The sequence below is a fragment of the Maniola jurtina genome, chromosome 11, assembly GCF_905333055.1.
Source record: "Maniola jurtina chromosome 11, ilManJurt1.1, whole genome shotgun sequence".
NCBI lineage: Eukaryota > Metazoa > Arthropoda > Insecta > Lepidoptera > Nymphalidae > Maniola > Maniola jurtina.
The window spans coordinates 12,017,641-12,037,576 of record NC_060039.1 but is presented as its reverse complement, the minus strand read 5'-3'; the positions used below and the strand labels follow the sequence as shown (position 1 = coordinate 12,037,576).

Here is a 19,936-nt window from a genome sequence, read left to right as displayed (position 1 = left end):
CGAAGTCCATACTGATACATATAGTTTCCCTAACTTGTAAATAACTACAAACTTGACATTGGCTAATCAGTGTAAAGCCAGACGAGAGAAAAAAAATTACTACAAACTTGACATTGGCTAATCAGTGTAAAGCCAGACGAGAAAAAAAAATAGTTTGACACTTTGATGCGAAGTTGCCACTTGCTTGCGTCTGTTATTCAGTCTGCAGTCATGACTCATGTCTGAGCATCCAACAGTCCAACAAATTATACCTCTATGGTCCAACAGCATCCGATCCATTGTCCGATCCGATAGGTAGGACAGATAGGTACCTACTATCCTACCTGCCTTCTATGGGAAAACTATTCATATTTTATTTCATTTTATTGTTATAAGGAGTAAAGAAATCAAAAAGGTAGGTACATATGTTTAACAATAATACAACTTACCAAAATATTCATTTTAATTACTTAGGTTTCAATATTTTCTTTTTGATTTGCCTAGTTTTGTACGTTTTACAATTAAAGCATGGTTAAAATTAGATCTGGTACTACTTGCCTATAAAATAATACAAAATATGTAAAAACAGTTTTATCAAATTAAATTGCGATATTGCATACACTTAGAATAAATTGATTTAGGCTAGGTCTAGAATAAATAAAGAAAAGCAAATTATAGAACCTAGTTAATAGAAATTTATTAGAGCTTGTCTATTTTGAAATGACGCGCCCCACCACCGCAATTTACACATCACTACTACACAAAATTATGTACTGGGGCGCCTCATTTCAAAATAGTACTATAATAGGTACCTTTATTTGAAAAATTGTTAAAATATATTTAAGAAAAGTAATTAAACTTTTAAATTACCTATTTACGACTATATTACACGTAAGGACGGACATAAACATCAACAAAGGTTAACAGGTTCTTATGTTATACCAAATTGTCACAGTTCTCTAAATAAATAAGTTTTAATCATTATACAATTGGCAAAATGTAATTTCTTCAAAAACATTTATAGTTAGTTAGTTAAAATTTAAAATACTTAAGGTAGGTACCCACTAAAAATTTAGCAGTTGTCTATGGTAACAAAAATTACAATGTAATAATATACAGTACTTTTATAAGTCACGCCGATGTACTTGCGCAGAAATCTTATTATTGAATGGCGCGAAAATATCTTAGCCAATCACAGCGCGCGTCCTTCCGCTATTGGTTGTTGCCTACGCGCCATATTATGTTACTACGAGTCTCTGTTTTTATATTTAAAATCTTAATGTCAAGCAAATAAGGTCTGGATTTTATTGGTGTACATTCGGTTTTAGTCGGCGCATTAAGTCACGTTAAGTTACGCTTTTCTGCGCAAATCTTGCCAATGTGACTTGTAAAAGTGGTTGTACTGGAATCGATTTTATATCGATATTGACAAAACAATTTTATGTCAATTAATGAGATCGTGTTTTTTTATTTAACATCCTCAGTTATCCTCAGTCCTATGTATTATTTTATTTTTTATTAAAAATTAAAAATAATTGGTCCAAACTGGTTAACCTGTTAGTTTATAATTTTTTTAATAGCTTTGAAATAATTTTAGGATGTTCGACTTAGAAAGTTATACTACCTAGAAGAAAGCTACTTAAATATTGAAAAAAGGGTAGATACATAAAAATAGATAAGTAAATAAATGCAAGAGTGCAGTACCTAATTGTACCGAAGACGTTTTCAGTCTTTTCATAGTATGTCTTATATTATTATTTAGTTACATTTCTTACAAACTAAGTATCAGGCAAAAATTACAATAGCTATAATAATATAGGTACATGAATCATATTTAGTTATCTATATAGTAGATATATAATATACTTAAAAAATATTTATAGTTTTTTTTAAGGCCACTGGTGGACGGTTATTCTAATGACGGTGTTTAATAGTCTTTTTAAGCGGTAGTATAAAAATTTTATAAACACAAAAATCTGTTCATTACCCTCATTTTTCAGATAAAGATAACGACTGTTATAATATACAACCCTATAGTATTTTATTTTTATTTTATTTTATATAATGTTAAGCATTATTCAACCCTGTTACTAGAACATAACGTTTAAAATAGATTTTTGGTTAATTTAATAATTATTAATCATTAGTTACATAGCAGTTTCCAAGGGTTGACTATGAGATCGGCTGTCTTCGGAGATCTGTGGGTTCATTTGCGAGTCTTCGAAGTCGAAATTCGTTTCTAATAATGCTTCGGATCGGGAGCGAGCGTGGAAATCAGAAGGGTAGGAGAGGTCTGGGGAAGAGTGCGGGGAAGAGTCGTAAGGATAGTCGGGAGTTTGCAACGGACTTGGTAATCGATCGTCGTAGTATTGAGGTTCATCTGTAAAGTAAAAATGTGCGAAATAAGTCAGTGGAAACTGAGACAAACATCATTTGCTGGTTGCGAAAGGTGGGATCCATTGCGGGTTGTTAAATATTCAGATTGAATAGCGGTATAAAGAAACATTCGAGATTTTATATAGAATATACCTTCAAGTTTCCTCTGTCCGAAAGTAGTTGTTGGCAAAGCCCCAGGTTGAGGTTGTTCCGGCATCCTCTGCCTCAACTCCATCAAAAACGACAACCTTGGCTGTCCACCGTGGTTCGGCGCTCCATATGGCCCGAACATCTTCCCCTCCCTCTCTAATTCTTGTTTGAAGAACATCGGATCATCAGATTTGTCGATACCTCTTAAAGGTAGAGTATCCGATGTAAAATACTGGGAGTCGCTTGTCGGTGATAACGTATCATCATCTTGGGGTGATGTGAGACCACCAGGATGGTGTATGATTGGCAATTCTTCTGTTGCAACGGTATTCATTGACGGTGCAGCACTTGTGCCAGAATTTTCTCTGTATCCTTCGTTTTTATATGCCAGGTCATACTTTGTGTTCTGTGGGACACTATATTCTGGTGAAGCGGGTTTCTTATTAAATGTGCTGTGCTTAAGCTGGATAATATTATTAGGGTTATGTGCTTCGTAAATATCGAAGCTATGGTTGTCTTCTATGGAGGAATTGAATTGACTTTTTTCCATTGACTCCATAGACGCTGTGGATGCGAGCATTTTTTTGTAGTCAGATCCTTTAGTTAGGGTATCTGTTGAGCGGGTACTCTGTGAAAGATAATAAGGAAAAATATTAGGATCAAAAATAATAATTCTAAAATCTCTATAGATTAATATGCAATTTAGATGTGCTTCTTACCATTTGTGTCATTTTTCTCCTATAAGGTGTATCAGGGAACCCTCCATTGATACTGCCGATTGAACGAACAGAGTGTAGAGATTGTCTGATAGAGTTACGCCGTTCTAATCTTTGAAGATGTCTGAAACAAGAAACGGATTCAAAACAGATTAAATTGAAAATCAAATCCATGTTCAATACTACATCTCAGTAGGTATTGCAAAAAAAAAATACCTGTGCTTAGATTTGGAATACCAGCAGATAAGTGCAGCTCCAACTAAAACAACGGCTCCTAAGAGTATTCCAACGAACGCAACGGCCAAAGTATCTCCACGCCACGACATCGGATCAATGGTTATTTTGGGATCTAGAAGGATAGATACATTTTTTGTAACATTTCATATTTTCAGGAATATTCCTGAGAATATTTTTCAACACCTTTCTTCAGTTAATATGACTTTTTGGTTAAAATAATTTACAGGATGAAGAAAACAAACTTACCGATTTCGCAAATGAAAGTATTCTTCTGATTACAATCCGTTATCTCTATGTTTGAGAAGGCGAAAGACGTGCACTGAGTGACATAGTCGATATGGTTGACCCAAACCCTGTCTCCATATTGGAACCATTGGTTCTGGCGTTGTATGAATTCATAAAGCACGTCGTAATTGCCAGATACGTATGGCATTGATGAATTGTCAGACTGTAACAGAAAATTTAAATGAGAATCAAGTGAGAATTTGAGTGAGTCTTCATCAACATCTACTTCCCCAAGACGAAAATGGGCATATTTCTGCAATTTCAGAACTTTTAATATAAGATACTCACCAAGCAGAAAAGTCTTGCCTCCTCATATGTCATAGGAGCACCCACGTACATATAACAGGTACCAGCTACAGGATCCCATCCGGGTGGACATTTCCCTCCTCCCAATATCGTCAGATTGTTCATGTAGAATGGCCTGGGAACAAATTACTTATGTCGAATTGAATAATTTAGAGCCTCGATAGCTCAACAGTTGAGGAGCGGACTAAATTCCGAAAGGTCGGCGGTTCAAACCCCACTCGTTGCACTATTGTCGTACCCACTCCTGGCACAAGCTTTACGCTTAATTGGAGGGGAAAGGGGAGTATTAGTCATGATTAGCATGGCTCATATTCTTTATTTAAAAAAAAATCTCAGATAGGTACAGCACATTGTAATTCCTCGATACAATGAAAGCAGGTTTTACCAGACACAACAATTAGTCAACTGAGCAAGAAACATCTGAAAAATATGCAATAGTGGCTAGTATTCATGACAGACATTCTTGGGCCTGCAATAAGAAAACTGAGTCTATGGAATATAGCAGATTGGTTAAGAAGACTTTTAGCTATGAAGAATAAACTGTACCTCAGACATGAGAACTATAATCAAGATTAAGAAGTGGGTACTGTACCTATTTGAAGCGAAAGAAGAAAAATATTCAAACCTACCTGTAATCTACTTCAAGTAGCAACGGGTTGTCCGACTCGTCTCTAATGCGGCCTGCTACAGCAAGGCTCTCGTTGTAACTCCAGTAGTTGTGTTTAGCATCTATGCGCGTACGCCACAAGTCGAGAGCGCTAAAAGACACAATTGTTATATGAATTTGGATTGAAAAATAGTTGTTGGAATCATTATTTCTATTTATTTATCTTTTGCTTTTATCTAAGTATATTAGGAAATAAACTGCAAAAAGTATGAGAGATATTCATATCACGAATATCATGCATAAGCTAAATAAATGTAGGTATAGTTAAAGCAAGCTAAGGTCGATTATACTTCAAGATGACGCCATATCAGACCCATTACCCATATCAAAAAGCACTATTTTGTAGTTTATAAAACCAAATTTATACCTATTAACACAGAAGTTAATATAATAAGTAACGCAAAACTTACCTCATATAATTTGGGTTAAAATCGACAAAGCTAAGGTCCGCCCAGCCATGCAAAAAAGAAACATGCAATTTATTAATTCATTTTAAAAACATCTTTCGTTTTCGACCGTTTATTTTGGATACTCCAATAAATTCGATTGAATAAATAATAACGGTGAAAGCAGTATAACTTCCTATTTAACTGTAACTTTAACTATAAAAAATCCCAACAGAATCGAAAATATTGTACTATGTATTTCTGAATTCAAATGAGAACAATATAACCATAGGATATCGAATAGAAATAAACGATCATGCAAAGCTTCTTCCAAGGCTCCAACTAATAAACATAAATATAGGTAATTGATCAAATACTCAGTCAAAAAATATCAATGTAAAATCGCCAATCAATGTAAATTTTGGCAATAATCTTATAACTTAAAATTAGTATTAGTGATATACTTAAAACTTTAGGAAACTTACATGGATCTGTTGACGGTAATCATTTCATAATCGTTGTCAGGGTTGAAGAAGATGTTATCAACGTAGTGCTGGCCAGCTGTACCGGCAACCACTGTTGCGCGGCCATCGCGATCTAAAGCGTAGTTTCTGAAAAATATTGATGTGATTAAATTGGAAAAACTGACAAAACATTTCGAAAATAGGCACAGTTAAACCACTTGATCCAACCGCAGACCTGACTGATAGTGATTTCGTGGTACCAATATTTTAGCTAGTAGGACTTTATTCACTCACAATTAACTCTTTAATTGCAACGAATCAAGCATTTGATGATTTTTTGCTATTATATTAATTTCTTGTAGTACCTACACTGACGACTATTGGAAGAAAGAATGACAAATTGATATTATATTATCTTACGTATAAGAAAAAACTCTAAAAAGGTGGGTTTCAAATCATTAAGACTTGAAGTCTCCAAGTGACGTACCTATAAAATCCGTTATGCGACGTTGTCTGGTAGATCGGCAAGCGCACTTTATGGAAACCAGACACTTCCAAAATTCTGAGCCCAGTATTTCGGTGTACGTAGTTGTGCGTGAAATTGGATACCACTTGGCGTAGAACTATGACATCTGTATAATTTGCTCGGTTGCGGGTGAAATAATTGCGGTATATTGTCACTTCTTGATATGGTGATGACTGACGTCCTGTGAATAATGAATAGTACATTATAAAGACGCAAAAGAGAAAACAGAAAATGGCAAGAGAGTATTGTGTATTTTAGTATAGTAGTTAGTGCAAAGAAATTTTTACGAGACATTTCACCGCGTTTAATAGCCTCATCGGGTGACAGAAGGGCTGGCTCATTTTTTGCGCAACGGATCAGCCTGGCTGTCCAACGCGGAAATGCAGCCAGTATTCTTGGCACCATTCCACGCGGGCATGATTTGTATAGTAATTAGATAAGGCTAGCTTTAAGTTTTATTGTAATATTTTCAATTAAAAAAAAAAAAAAAGAGAGTATTTTTAAAATTCAAGGGATAAAAGTTTTCAAGTTTAATTTTCCTACCTTCAACTTTGAGACAGGGAAGATCATGATTAGACAAAAACAGATTGTTGTGAATCCAACCACGAAGAGAAGTAGCCGAACTTCGTGAATCGGCTCTAACAAGTATACCACCAACATTGTTACGCACTAGATTGTTCTGAAACAAGAGATATATTACTCAAACTAGAAGAATAGAAAAAAATAGGATATCGTTAATTCAATTTCATTATAACTTACTCTGAATACTAGAGTCTGTGTGTTCTGGACGTCAACTATTACAGCAGCTTGGCATGTAGTGAAGTTACCGTAAAGTTTGAGACAGTTGTGAGTAATATCATTTCTAGAGATGGCCACTAAAGGATTAACTTCTCCCACTGATTGATATGTGATAGCTCCGTCGCGATTGTTAAAAAATTCAGTGTTTGATATGTTGTGTTGAACGTCACGACCTAAAACGTTGAGATATTTAAATCAAAATGCTTAACGTATGAAATTGTATCAGTCAGTAAAAAATATGTTAATGATACTCACTAATACCAATAGCAGATATTGGTAGTGTAACTATTTCAGCAATAAATCCGTGCACTGCTGAAGCACCATTGGCAAACAGTTTGACGCTTAGACTTGCGCTTTCAGTTCTGAATAACTTCTTTTCGTCCGGCGATCCATTTTCTAAATATCCAATTTGGGGTGCTGTTATATTGTAGATGTCTCCGTCATATAAAGTTATTGAATCTCGTTTTCCATAGTTAAGAGTGTGATTGAATAAATTAAACTGTAGCAGTCTGAACCCAAAAGGTTTTACTCTGAACATGCTTTTGAAAATTTTTACACAATTTACTGGGTTGTTATCATACTTGTAATATATTAGTACTCTCTCTTCTACAGTTATAACTTTCGAACTGTCGCATATATCGATCAGAGAAAACAAATGGTAAGGTAGATTAAGGTCTCTTAAAGGTGTAAAGCTTGACTCTTCTGACTCTCTACCTTCGCCATTCAAAGAAATAGCGCTGACTCCTTCCCCCAATATATCACTTATAGAATTAAACGATATGCTTATTGTATCCGTAGGTGATATCAAATTAATACCATGGTGCGCACAATTACTTATGTTAACGTTTTCAATACTTGGGTTTTTTATGACACTTTGAATAGCAGGTGATTTTTCATTGTGCAGTATACCGGCTCCAACAATTTGCACATGCTTTAATTGACTTTCAACTTTTTTTAAGGTCTCATGTGTATGGTGGTCATGAATTCTGTGTTCGTAGAGACAATATTCAAATTCTGGATTAGTAAATCTTATTCCACCCCAATAGTCAAGATTTTCGTCTAAATTTCTTGAACCACAATGGATGAATACAAAATCAGAATCCCATTTGCATTCATGTCGATGTCCGAAAAGTTGACCATTCAGCCGAATCGGGCAATCTTCGTAACGATCTTCTGTGCCAACACATTGTAATGGTTCCGGCCATGACCATATACGAGAGAGTGAATTACTGTGATATTCTACTCGTCTGTCGTGCGCAAAAAATACGTTTATTGGATCAAAGCCTAACTCTCGGCATACTACCTGCGCATTTCTCTCTGTAAATCGGTTATCGCACATAGGTACCCACTGCAACGTTGTCCTGTTATAATATTCTAAGAATCCTTCATTTTTTCTCGCTATATCACTGCCACCAATGGAACAATTTCTACCTGTACATAACCTGATTGAGTCCTGAACGATAAGTGTTTCTAACTGCCTTCTATGTTTATGGTGACTAGATGAATACAGACTAGTGTCCCTTTTCTCGATTCTACTGGCCTCTGCATTAGACAGTGGTGATTTTGATTTCATGAAAATTGGTAACTGACTATGACCAATTGCATGAAGAGTGCCCATAACAAGTATACCAACATTTGGAGCAAACTCCATCACAACTCCAGGATTAATGCTGAGTGTGACGTCCGGCATTACAGTGATATCAGATTTAATAATATAAGGCGTAATACGCGCATCTAGCGTAAGATCTGACGTTAGCCGTCCACCAAGTTCATCTAAGTTAATAGGGTTTTCAGGGCTAAATGTGGCAGATACACTCGAATCAAAGCTGTTCTCAAGTAAATACGGCATATATGTAGCAATTGCGTGATTGTTCCAATCATCAAAGTCAAATATTTGATTCTTTATTTCTTTCTCATCAGCACTACCCCACCAATTTTCAACAACATCAAGCAGGTTATTGATTTTAGCTGTTTTAATTCCAGCTACTAAGGTATATTGTAAAGCATTATTTCCGAAAAGATTTCTGCTCACTTTTACTTTTTGAATACCTTTAAATCCTATAACATATGTTGGTTCAGCACTTCTCGTCAAAGCACCACGGTTTACTAGTGTAACATGTCTATTGTTTTTCACTTGATTATACACAAAAACCGCATAGACAAATCCCATTATTTCACTTTGACTATCCATAGAAAACTCAACCATGTTCTGACCATTATTGTTTTCTATCAAATTTCCATCTATCTTCATTTTCTTCTCCATTCCTCGTATAGAAATAAGACCTGTCTTACAATTGTTATCAGTAAACACGTTTTTTGTTATATTAACTGATGCAAAATGACCATCTATAACAAATCCAAACTTGTTATTACTACGCCAAGTGTTGTTATATGAATACACTGAATGGGTGAAGTTCTCATTATATTGCCAGACATATGGCAAACTAATATCGAAACCTCCGTATTTGTTCCTTTCAAAAGTATTATCCTGCATTATATAATGATAAAGGTTATTAGAGCTTCTTAAATCTCGAGCGAAGTGATGTATACCTTTTCCATTGTCTGTTATTAGACTATTATTTATCATTAAAGTTATCTCTGTTATATTGCTTTCATGAATATCCCAGAAAGGTGTATTGATATAAATTGCTTCCTCTGTATTATGTGCTATTTCACAATTAATTATCTTCATGGTCTCATTAGCTTTACGTAGGAAATGATCGCCAATTTCATTTAAGAAGCGGTTATAATATGAAGCTTTAATACCTTTTGTATTACCTTTTATTTTTGTATTCACAACTTGAAGAGTTGGAATGGGGCCACTTATAATTCTGTTTCTGATGTTTTGTATCGGCGCTTCTATCGCAGTTACTACTAGGACTACATTACCTAAAGCTCTAACACCACTTTCGTATTTTAATACAACTCCAAAAGTAATACTTGCTGTCGGAAATGTGGATAAATCACGATCCAAGCACCATACAGTACTGGCTTCGTTAATGTTCTGAGAATCGTAAATACATATACTTTCAGTAGAGAAATTGTGTATTGGATTTAAAAGTTGGAGTCCAAGTACAAAACCAGGGTTACATTTAATATTATACGTTTTCACAATATTCTCACCATTGTGCTTGGTAAAAACTAAATGTCTTGTTTCTCCATTCACTAAAGATATATCCGTTTCATATCCGGGTATCATTATTGGGCGATAATTAGATTCATCTAAGTTAAACCCAGGATCCAAACTGAACCAACCTGCTAGTTCTCTTTGCTGAGGGCCTGTTATATGTGGGTTGTGGAATATGCCAGCTAAATCATTATTCTCTATAATAGAGCTATAAACTTTCAAACCTAACTGTTTAAAACTCATACCGCTGCCTCTGTTGTTACTGAATTCAGAATTTCGCACTGTATTAATAGCATCACTCCCATATAAATCAGAGTACAGAATTCCTAATCCATCATGGTAGTTGTTTGCCACTTTAACACTTTCCAAACTGTGTCGCGCAAAATCTATTTGCAGGGCAGGCTTAAATGAGTTGGACGAATAATCAAGAAGACCTGCTTTTTCAATACTTACATATTGTAAGTCTGCCCTTTCGGCAATAACACTGAATCGGACACCTGCCCAACTGGTTTCGTAGCACCTTACGCCGACATCATTATCATGTGTACAAGAATTTTCAAAACTCTCAATTGTTTCTGCTCTGCATTTTGTTATATCGTTATCAAATTCTGTACAATCCACATTAGATAATATTATATCCTCAGTCATACCAGCACTTGGTATTTCAATAGGTTCTAAAAACCAATCATCTGGATTTAAAGCTAAGCCAACTTGATTGCACACTAACGCTGCATTTACTATATTCCATCCGTAATTACATACTGTGCCCCATTTACCATCAATTCGAACTTGCAACCTTCCTTCGTGAGGTGTTCTACCACCCAAAAGTCTTATTGGCACAATCGGTTCCTGATATCCTGGTGTGGTAGGTTCTATTTCTGGATCAATTTCATATATACTATCATTTGTCATAACAACTTCTTCTTTCAAGGTGAACGCAATATCGTTGGGTCGTTTTCCTCTTGCTTCTATTTTACCAGCAACCATCATACCAATAGCAGGCGGAAACTTCAACGTGACTCCTGACTGTAGAATTAACCTACCACCGGGGCGAATATTTATATCTTTATCTACATCGTATTCTCCTTGTCTAATTATTTCTATTCCTTCCACTTCACCACCGACTACTGATGATCCAGGCACGTTAAACTGAGGCACATAGAGTGAATTATAATTTATCTGTGTTGCACCAGGGTTGCTATTATGAAGTAAGTAAGGCATAAAAGTTATTTTAGCTAAATTATATCTATCTTTTCTATGGAATAATCTTTTATAAACTTTTTCTTCTTCAGCGTATCCGAGCCAGTTGTAAGTGCAATTGAGAATTTTACTTTGATCCTCTACATGTGATCCTATTTCGTATTGGGCTTCTGGGTTACTTATTATATTTCTGTAAACATCGATATTACTTGAAGCTAATACTATAGTGGCTGCGACTCGGCTTCTCGGAATAAGTCTAGATGATAAGCCTTCTATTGGTTCAAAAGGTTCTTTTACTTTATTGTCTCGTAAAAAATTTCTAGAAAATAAAATGTATTGGAGGTCGCTGTACGGCGACAGACCAAGATTTACCACAAACGGTCCTTTATTGCCATAAAAGTAATTATGCTGTATAAGAAACCTAGCAGGCAATATTTCAAATTCTTCTAGATATATTCCTTTTACTCTATTTAATATGGCGATAGCACCGTAATCACCTTGTTCAAAATAATTGTGCTCGATTCTTCCAAAAACATTAAGAGCGGGTTGAATTCTTATTGGCACTCGTTGATTTTGATAGAATCTATTATGTCCTATCTGTAAATTGAGCAGTTTTATAGGATCATTCAACCTCCAGCACGTAGATATGTCTACTGTGCTTTCTATACTGGCATTAAACCAATTTCCTGTAACATTAACCCAACTCTCTCCACAAAAGTTTCCATGTAAAATGCCTACTTCTAAGTTCTTAAATATTTCAGAGTACTCAACAATTGTTGTTTGATTTAATGGCACGTATTCCGTTTCTTGAGTATTGTTTATCCAAACAGCGATACCATATCCTTGATTTGAACTTATTGTACTTCGAGATATATTTCGATTTCCGCCTGTCACAGTTATATTAACACCATCACCTTGATTGAACGATATTCTACTTTCAGTAACGTTAACGTCTCCAGCGCCGCTAACTACTTGTAAGCCAGCCACATGATTATTATTTGATATAGATGTACGGTGAATATGAATTTGGGATCGAAGGTTTTCTATCACTACGCCTCTACCATTATTGTCTGAAATTATTGTGTCCGTTACATTTAAATCGTACGTTTTACTAATACCAGAAGTTAGTCTTAGAAAGCCAACGATATCGGTTCTAGTATCGGCATGAAATCTCACATGCATTCGACTTCTCGTTGATGTAACACTTTGTGGTCGTGTGTTATTTCTAATGCTGAACGATAGCAAAAGTTTATCGTTTGTTGTCAAGCCATCGTAAACAAAAATTTCACCGGTATCGTTTTTATTTGTCATTATTTTCAAAAAATTGAGAGTAAGGACATGATCTGGTCGCGTGTAAAACTTTTGGTTGCAGTCTCTTTCCATATTTGAATACCTTGACTGTTCGATAGACATATGAATGGGAAACGTTTGGCTAGGTGTAGATGCGAGCGTGCATAAATCAAATATTTCACTACGATCAAATTTCTCGTCTAAATTCATTTCGTGTACCACGTATTTGACCCCGTCACCACCGTTGTCGTGAATCAAGCAATTTTCAATCTTGGTCATGCCATAAGTTGAATTTACATATACGCCGTAACCTCTATTGTTTTGTATTGTGCAGTTGTTAATTATTATGGGAGCGTTTGGTGCGGTAACGTTTATAGCATTGAATGCGGAGTTTGATATTTCTATATCCTCCATCATCGGTGGTACACCTATTACGTCTAGAGCGCTTGTTGCGTTATTATCCCTCCCCATTCCCGCATTTCTTATTACGACGTGGACTAATCTGGACATAGAAGTTGGGACGAACAGTGTATTTGCGGCCGTGAGTATTCTTTCGAAAACTGCATTTTCGAATCGTATGCCTCTCCAGTGGATTCCAGAATGGCCCAGCTCATTATCGTCATGATGTGGCAAGCATTGGATGCCGAGGTCGGGATGAAAGTCGCAAACACCAGATCCTAGCTGTCTTGAATTCCAGTCGCATTGAAAGAGATCGTACTCTGTGCCTTTACACTTGGGTTCCTCAAGTAAGAGCCGTGCTCTCCGGCCTGGCTGCCGATCCATCCAGTTGTAAAACGTTCCGCCCATGAACCCTAATTGCCTGCACGCTGTTTCCATGTCGTTGATGGTCCAACTGGAAAATAAAACGTTTTCTATCATTAATTTGTTTTCTAAAATGAATTTCTCTTATACATTTTTACTCAGGATCAGAATTTTAAATTTATTTTAGACGATTTACTTATAATATTATGACGATTTCAATAATTTGTGATGTGGTTATTGGTAAACTTACTTCCTTGAATTTGTGCACACGGATCTCCATTGTCCCCTGTGCAAAATCTGAACTCTTCCCGCCAATATCGACGGTCCATCCACTAAACGGATGTCGGGAAATGGCCTTGGTTGCTTTTGTGATTCTTCCGTGCTCGTGAATGTTATGTTTTTCCCAGCTTCTCCCTGAAAAGAGAAAAGAGTTTGACTTCAAATTTTAACCCATTTTTAATAAAATCATTTGGTACGGCATTGTTCTGGAAAATATGTACTGTTTACTGGACTCCGAATCTGGATACTGGACCATATTATTTGATTGCCCTTAAAAAATATCGAATTTTATTAGTATTTTATAATTAAGGGGCATGAGACTAATTTGTGAGAATAGTCGATACTTTAATTTATTTCTTAAACTGGACCTTTTCAAGTTAAGATTTTTATATAAACCGGTGAGGATGATATTGCCATTGTCGCAAATAAAATAACCATAAGTCTACGTTGTCGTATTAGTTTACAAATTGCGAAAAACCAAATTAAATTTGAATATCGCGGGCAGGCTGGTCTCATGACCCTTAATGTCCGTAATTCTGTATCATGCTAGTGAATAAAGAAATACCTACCAATATCTAATTACTTGTGAGTGATCAGCAGAATTTGGACATACTATTTGCCGGTTGCCCGTCCGAATAATTTATATGGATAACTTTTGCATAGATTTTATTAAACGGCTCAAGCTGAACGGGACTTTCCGTCGTCCATTGTCTATCACACGGTTTAGTTTGAAGCATAAAATATAAGTAAGTACTTTGTCTTTATCTTTGTTCCTAACTTATTTTACTTTATACTTAGTTTCGTTTTCGAAACACCGACGGAACTCGGTTCGACGTCCGTTTCGCACGTCCGCCTATTCGCGATACGAATCGCCCCCGCTGTTTACATCATCAAATCAAAGCGGGGTCTCGCTGAATGTTCACGCAAAAAGCATTTTGCAATTTCATTGTTATGAAGGAATAGTTGCGAAAGTTGTTAATGAATGGACTATGTTTTCACAATAATAAAATTTGGCAAAGAAACGGTTATTATGGCTATTCTTATTGTTAACTAGATTTAGCGATGGATTTTGTGTTCTTTTGCTTCTTATAGAAAAGTATTTTCTTTTTGATTTAAGGGTCCAATTAGAATTTTAAGCTTTTGGTCTGTATTTATAGGAATAAATATAATATTTTTTTAATTTTTTTTTTATGGTTTTATAATGGTTAGCCTCAGAATACAAAATAGTTACCCTAGCTTAAATCAAATGGGTACAACTAGACCAAAGATAGATCACTTTCGTCTGTAACTACTATGTATAAGCCTAAAAAATGTAACATTGGTCCTTCAAGCCGGATTATTTAGCTGCAACTTATCAAGAAAGATAACTTCCCAAAATGGGACAGTTGTCAGATGTCACTTAAGTAACTGTGCTTATAAGCTGTCACTTATGAGTTGTGCTTATAAGCGTTAAGTTGCATCGAAACCTTCATTTAAACTGTTAGGTACAGTTGAATAAATTACAACATACAGAATGAACGGTATGTCAAAACTGCCTATACCATTACCATCGATGATTGTTACATAATATTGAATATGTATTGAATTATACTCCTTTTTTCTATCGCCATAAAGATTAGATATAAATCTACGTATGGTCACTACTCACTAGTGACCGACGCCAACGGTACGTGACGGTATGAATGAGAGACGTGAAAAGACAGGAAGCCATATTTGTGAAGTGCAAGGGCGCATGCGTGGGTTGCGCGTGCGCCGCCTTTGGGCGTTATGACATCATACCTATTACCTTTCGTGTCGTGACCTTCGTATCGGCAGTATTAGGGGTCATTAGTCTGAGCAACACCGGACACACCCGTCTTTATGGTAACCGCAAAAAAAGTCGCAAAATTATCAAATCGAAGTCTGTTAAGTCGTAACTAACGTAAATAACACATTTTCCTCATACCCCGATTGCCATCTCGACCTGTCGCGTAACATAGGTCATCAGGTTATGTTATAGTTTTGAGTTTGATTTATATTCGAGTTTGATTTTATCTTTGTTGTTATTCTTGTTCTTTTTTTTGTTTTTGTGTGTGATTCTGTATATGAGAGCTGAATAAACCTTTATTTATTTATTTATTTATTTATTTATACCGCTTTTCGACTAATACCTACTGCTTGCACATTTTTTTTTTAAATAAATGAATACCAATAACTGGTTTATGTAAACCAGTGTAGCAACATATAGGTAAAGTGAAATTAAAGAACAGAAATCCTTGAAACATGATTTTAATAAGAAAAATATAAATCCGTTTAAAACCAGAATCAATAAAATGAATCATCAGAATGATTGCAGTTTCTTCAAACGTTTTCAAAGAAAGTATGTAAAAGTGAAAGCAGAAGTATAATTTCCTGCGCTATTTTAAAAATCTGAAATAACATCAATTACTTAAGGGGCATGAGACGGCTGCCCGCGAAATTCAAATTTAATTAGGTTTTTCGCAATTTGTAAACTAATACGACAACGTAGGCTTATGGCATTTTAATTGCGCCATTGGATTGAGTTTAAGTAAGTATTGTACGCTAACTACTCTCGAAATGGAACATAAGTTTATTATGAGTTTAACTTTATTTTTTATTGGATTATAAAACTCGCTTCCCTAATGTTATCGTATTACCTACCCAAATAGAACACTAATCAGGAATTCATGGCTTACAAGTTACAAGGTAAGTATTAATATTTTATGTCATATTAGTTTTAAGGCAGATATCAGATATCCACGTCTTGTACGTAGTTCGTCACAGTTGGTTAAGTGCTTATTGAACAAGGGGGGAAAACAACAAATTCTGTTCCTAATACCACCAAAGATATCCTTGGATCCTTGTTTTCAAAAGCGAAATTATGCTCAGAGTTTTTATATGTGGGATTTACCCTAATCAGTTTTTGTCAGAGGACGTTCAAAGGACATATTGGAAAGTGTGTATGAGTCAGTGCGGTCAATGTGTCGTCGAATAAGTATATGAACAGCCTGAACTATACTAAAGCTGTGATTCAGATCTAATTAAAATAATAAAAAAAATATATATTAGCCATATTAAATGACTAATATTCCCCTTTCCTCTCCAACTAAGCGTCAGGCTTGTGATAGGAGTAGGTACGACAATAGTGCAACGGGCGGGGTTTGAACCGTCGACCTTTCGGTTTTTCAGTCCACTCCTTTACTGGTTGAGCTATTAGACTGATAATTAAAATATTTTTTTTTATATATTTAATTCATTAACTACTTACCTACACACGAAATTCACCAGTGATCAAAAGTTTGATCATACGCTGGAGAAAATCTACTTGATTTTGAACTCTTTAGACTCAGAATACATTAGTACAGGTACTTTAGGGTAAATTCTGTACCTACCTGTATTTATTGTAGACACTGGATAGGCACAAAATAATTATGCCAAAATTGTACCTAGGTACTACTTAGAGTTATAGCCAAAACATAGTCTATTGGCAAGTGCAACGGCGAAATTTCTACCAGAGTGCTCTTTTAAGAGGGGGTTTCGGGGTTTCGCAATTCTTTGAAATAGTAAGTCGGTGGAGTTGAAACTCAAAACCAACTCTAAATACCTACTCATCACCTATCTTTTAACGGGGCTATCTCCGTCACTCGCTTCATACAATCGTAGTTCCAATTTCATTTGAATATCAAGCAACCAAAGTCTATGTGCAGACATATTCTAGAAACTAATATCTGTGTCTGTGGTGTTTTAGATTTTTCTAAAAATATGTAGTTTTAAAATTACAGGGGCTCAAAGATTTGTATGTAAATTTATAAGACCGCGTGACTTTGAAATTGAATATTTTAACAGAAATCTGGAAAACCACAAACATACATATTAGTTTCTAGAATATGTCTGCAAAATTTCTTGGACTTTGGTTGCTATTCAAATGAAATTGGAACTACGTTTGTATGAAGCGAGTGACGGAGAGACCCCTCTTAAGACGATTCTTTTTAACACAGCGAACTGCAGTAGGTAGTATTTTAGTGCAGTGCCGCAGTTGCCACCTGCATGCCATCAAGCGTGTAATGGCCATCCTTTCAATGTTGTGGAATAGACTTCCGTTGCGCAAACAATGTACTTATGTGATTCTTCAACGGCGACACTGTCACGTGGAATTTCAAATAAGGATTGACGTTCAAACGCATGTCTTGGTCTTTTATGGCCATTACAATATTACAACTGCGCAATTTGTGTTTTTTAGGTTTCGAAACCTAGTAATTTCATATGGATCAATGTTAAGGCAGAAAAAAAATGTATGAGGCCTCCTCAAAAAATTATATGCCTACCTTTTTATTGAACCCCCAATATAAGAATCAGCAAATCATCAAAAAAATCTTTGAGGTCTCGGTGTACCTACCACAAAGCATCAAATTCAGAAATACTCAAATGAATAGATACGAGTAGAAACATGAGTTCAAGTCGAAATATTTCAATTATACTAAGATAGTATATAAATTATCCGTTACAAAATCTCTACCTTGTACCTAGCCAGGTTTAATTTAACCGTAAAATGTGCCCTGTGCATTGAATTAAGAGGGGTCTCTCCTTCACTCGCTCCATACAAACGTAGTTCCAATTTCATTTGAATATTAAGCAACTAAAGTCCATGAAATTTTGCAGACATATTCTAGAAACTAATATGCCTGTGGTTTTCCAAATTTCTGTTAAAATATTCGGTTTCAAAGTTACGCGGTCTTAAAAATTCACATACAAATCTTTGAGCCCCTGTAATTTTAAAACTACATATTTTTATAGAAAAATCTAAAACACCACAGGCACAGATATTAGTTTCTAGAATATGTCTGCAAAATTTCATGGACTTTGGTTGCTTAATATTCAAATGAAATTGGAACTACGATTGTATGGGGTAAGTGACGGAGAGAGCCCTGTTAACTTTGAATGAGAATTTCCTTGACGTTTGGCTGGAGAAGGCGGTCGCTTCCGCCGATTTCTCCAGTCGACTTTCTGATAAATAATTTGTTTTAACCCAGCACGACATCGCGATTCGTGATCTAGAGGTATTTAGGTAAGTACTAAATACGAATTGCATTTTGCAGTCTAGTCTGTAGGTTGGTACCTATTTATCGCATGTTTACCAAAGTTTTGAAAGGGGCGTCTAAGCCTGCGAAACTATTTCATATTTTTATCTTAGTGTTCATCCTAGGTCAGTGGGACAAAACTGTGTATATATTTTATGTTAAATATTAATAAAGAAATTTCAACAACAACAACAACCAATGTTTTATTTTTTCCTAATAAACCTTTTAATGTTTCCAAAAAAAACCGTAAGTAAGTAAGAAATATAATTTTGTCCATAAGTTGTACCCGTAAGTTGGTAAAATCATTTCATTTGGTGGTTTTTTTCTTCTTCATTTTGTTTTAATTTGATGTGCAGTTGTCTAATAGGTGTCTAATAGGTGTCTAATAGGTAATAACTCATAATGTGAACTTTTGTTCTATCTTTCTACTTCATGGTATGGTAGGGGTTCTAATTTAAATATTTGAAGAAATACAGTAAGTATCCTCAGGTACATCAGCTAAATATACATGTATTTATATATGCTTGTGAGTATATTAATGTAATGACATAAGGCCCATAACTAAGTACAATACTAATTACTGTTCAGGTGAACCACCTTATCGTATTTGGTGCGTGAATGCGTGACCTGTGAATCTAAATACGACTGACTACCTTATTTGTAGCCAGCATAGCATACACCAACGACTTTGTCTGCATGAACTGTAGAATAATGTACCGTCGGCCTCAGAATTCGAGTAGCAATTCCGCGAAACTATTGCATCAAAAATCTGTCGCACTTATATGACGTATGTGCATCCGTGCCACGCGAATGAATGACCACTAAGGTGCTAAACAACTTATTGCCTTTAACTGTACCTACCTAGCGTAGGAGTTTAAGAAGGAAGGCTTGAAAAATTACTGATTAGAAATACAATATACCAAAAATAATAAGTAGTGATTAGGGTTTAATTCATTAGTGCAGAGTCGAAGCGAATCAAAGCTTCAAATTCTTTACAATTAAAGCGAAGTTACTATATATACAATTTGAAATCTAACTGGCAAGAACATCACATGCGTTAAAGAAACTGAACTTATAATAGTAGAATCAACAGTAGATAAGTTTATATTTTAATACCTACCTAGTAATTAATATCACAGGTTGTCACGCTTTTCATACCCACAAGCAGAGCGAAACCATGGCCTGATGGTATCTCCTGCGCTAAATAATTGTCGCACCATGCATGGGCGTCACTGCATTGTCATCCTTTTTTTTATACCATTACAAGCTAGCCTTTGACTACTATCTGATCTCAAAATGATAAATGAAAG

General features: G+C 35.4%; 1 protein-coding gene across 2 annotated transcripts in view; it reads right to left on the bottom strand.

The window, feature by feature from the left end:
• Positions 1 to 2,045: 2,045 nt before the first annotated feature.
• LOC123869435 (protein bark beetle) overlaps positions 2,046 to 19,936 on the bottom strand; it is a 33,340-nt gene continuing 15,449 nt past the window's right edge. The window contains exons 2-15 of one of the 2 annotated variants that reach the window (XM_045912356.1): positions 13,520 to 13,683; positions 7,146 to 13,360; positions 6,852 to 7,063; positions 6,636 to 6,771; positions 6,054 to 6,273; positions 5,588 to 5,713; positions 5,127 to 5,156; positions 4,679 to 4,807; positions 4,032 to 4,164; positions 3,705 to 3,906; positions 3,438 to 3,570; positions 3,225 to 3,345; positions 2,509 to 3,133; positions 2,046 to 2,359 (exon numbers count right to left, since the gene is read on the bottom strand). In XM_045912356.1, the coding sequence (XP_045768312.1) occupies positions 2,127 to 2,359; positions 2,509 to 3,133; positions 3,225 to 3,345; positions 3,438 to 3,570; positions 3,705 to 3,906; positions 4,032 to 4,164; positions 4,679 to 4,807; positions 5,127 to 5,156; positions 5,588 to 5,713; positions 6,054 to 6,273; positions 6,636 to 6,771; positions 6,852 to 7,063; positions 7,146 to 13,360; positions 13,520 to 13,683 (8,679 nt within the window). In that variant the 3' untranslated portion in view covers positions 2,046 to 2,126. The remainder of the gene's footprint in view (positions 2,360 to 2,508; positions 3,134 to 3,224; positions 3,346 to 3,437; positions 3,571 to 3,704; positions 3,907 to 4,031; positions 4,165 to 4,678; positions 4,808 to 5,126; positions 5,157 to 5,587; positions 5,714 to 6,053; positions 6,274 to 6,635; positions 6,772 to 6,851; positions 7,064 to 7,145; positions 13,361 to 13,519; positions 13,684 to 19,936) is intronic. The other variant, XM_045912357.1, reaches the window with a different exon arrangement.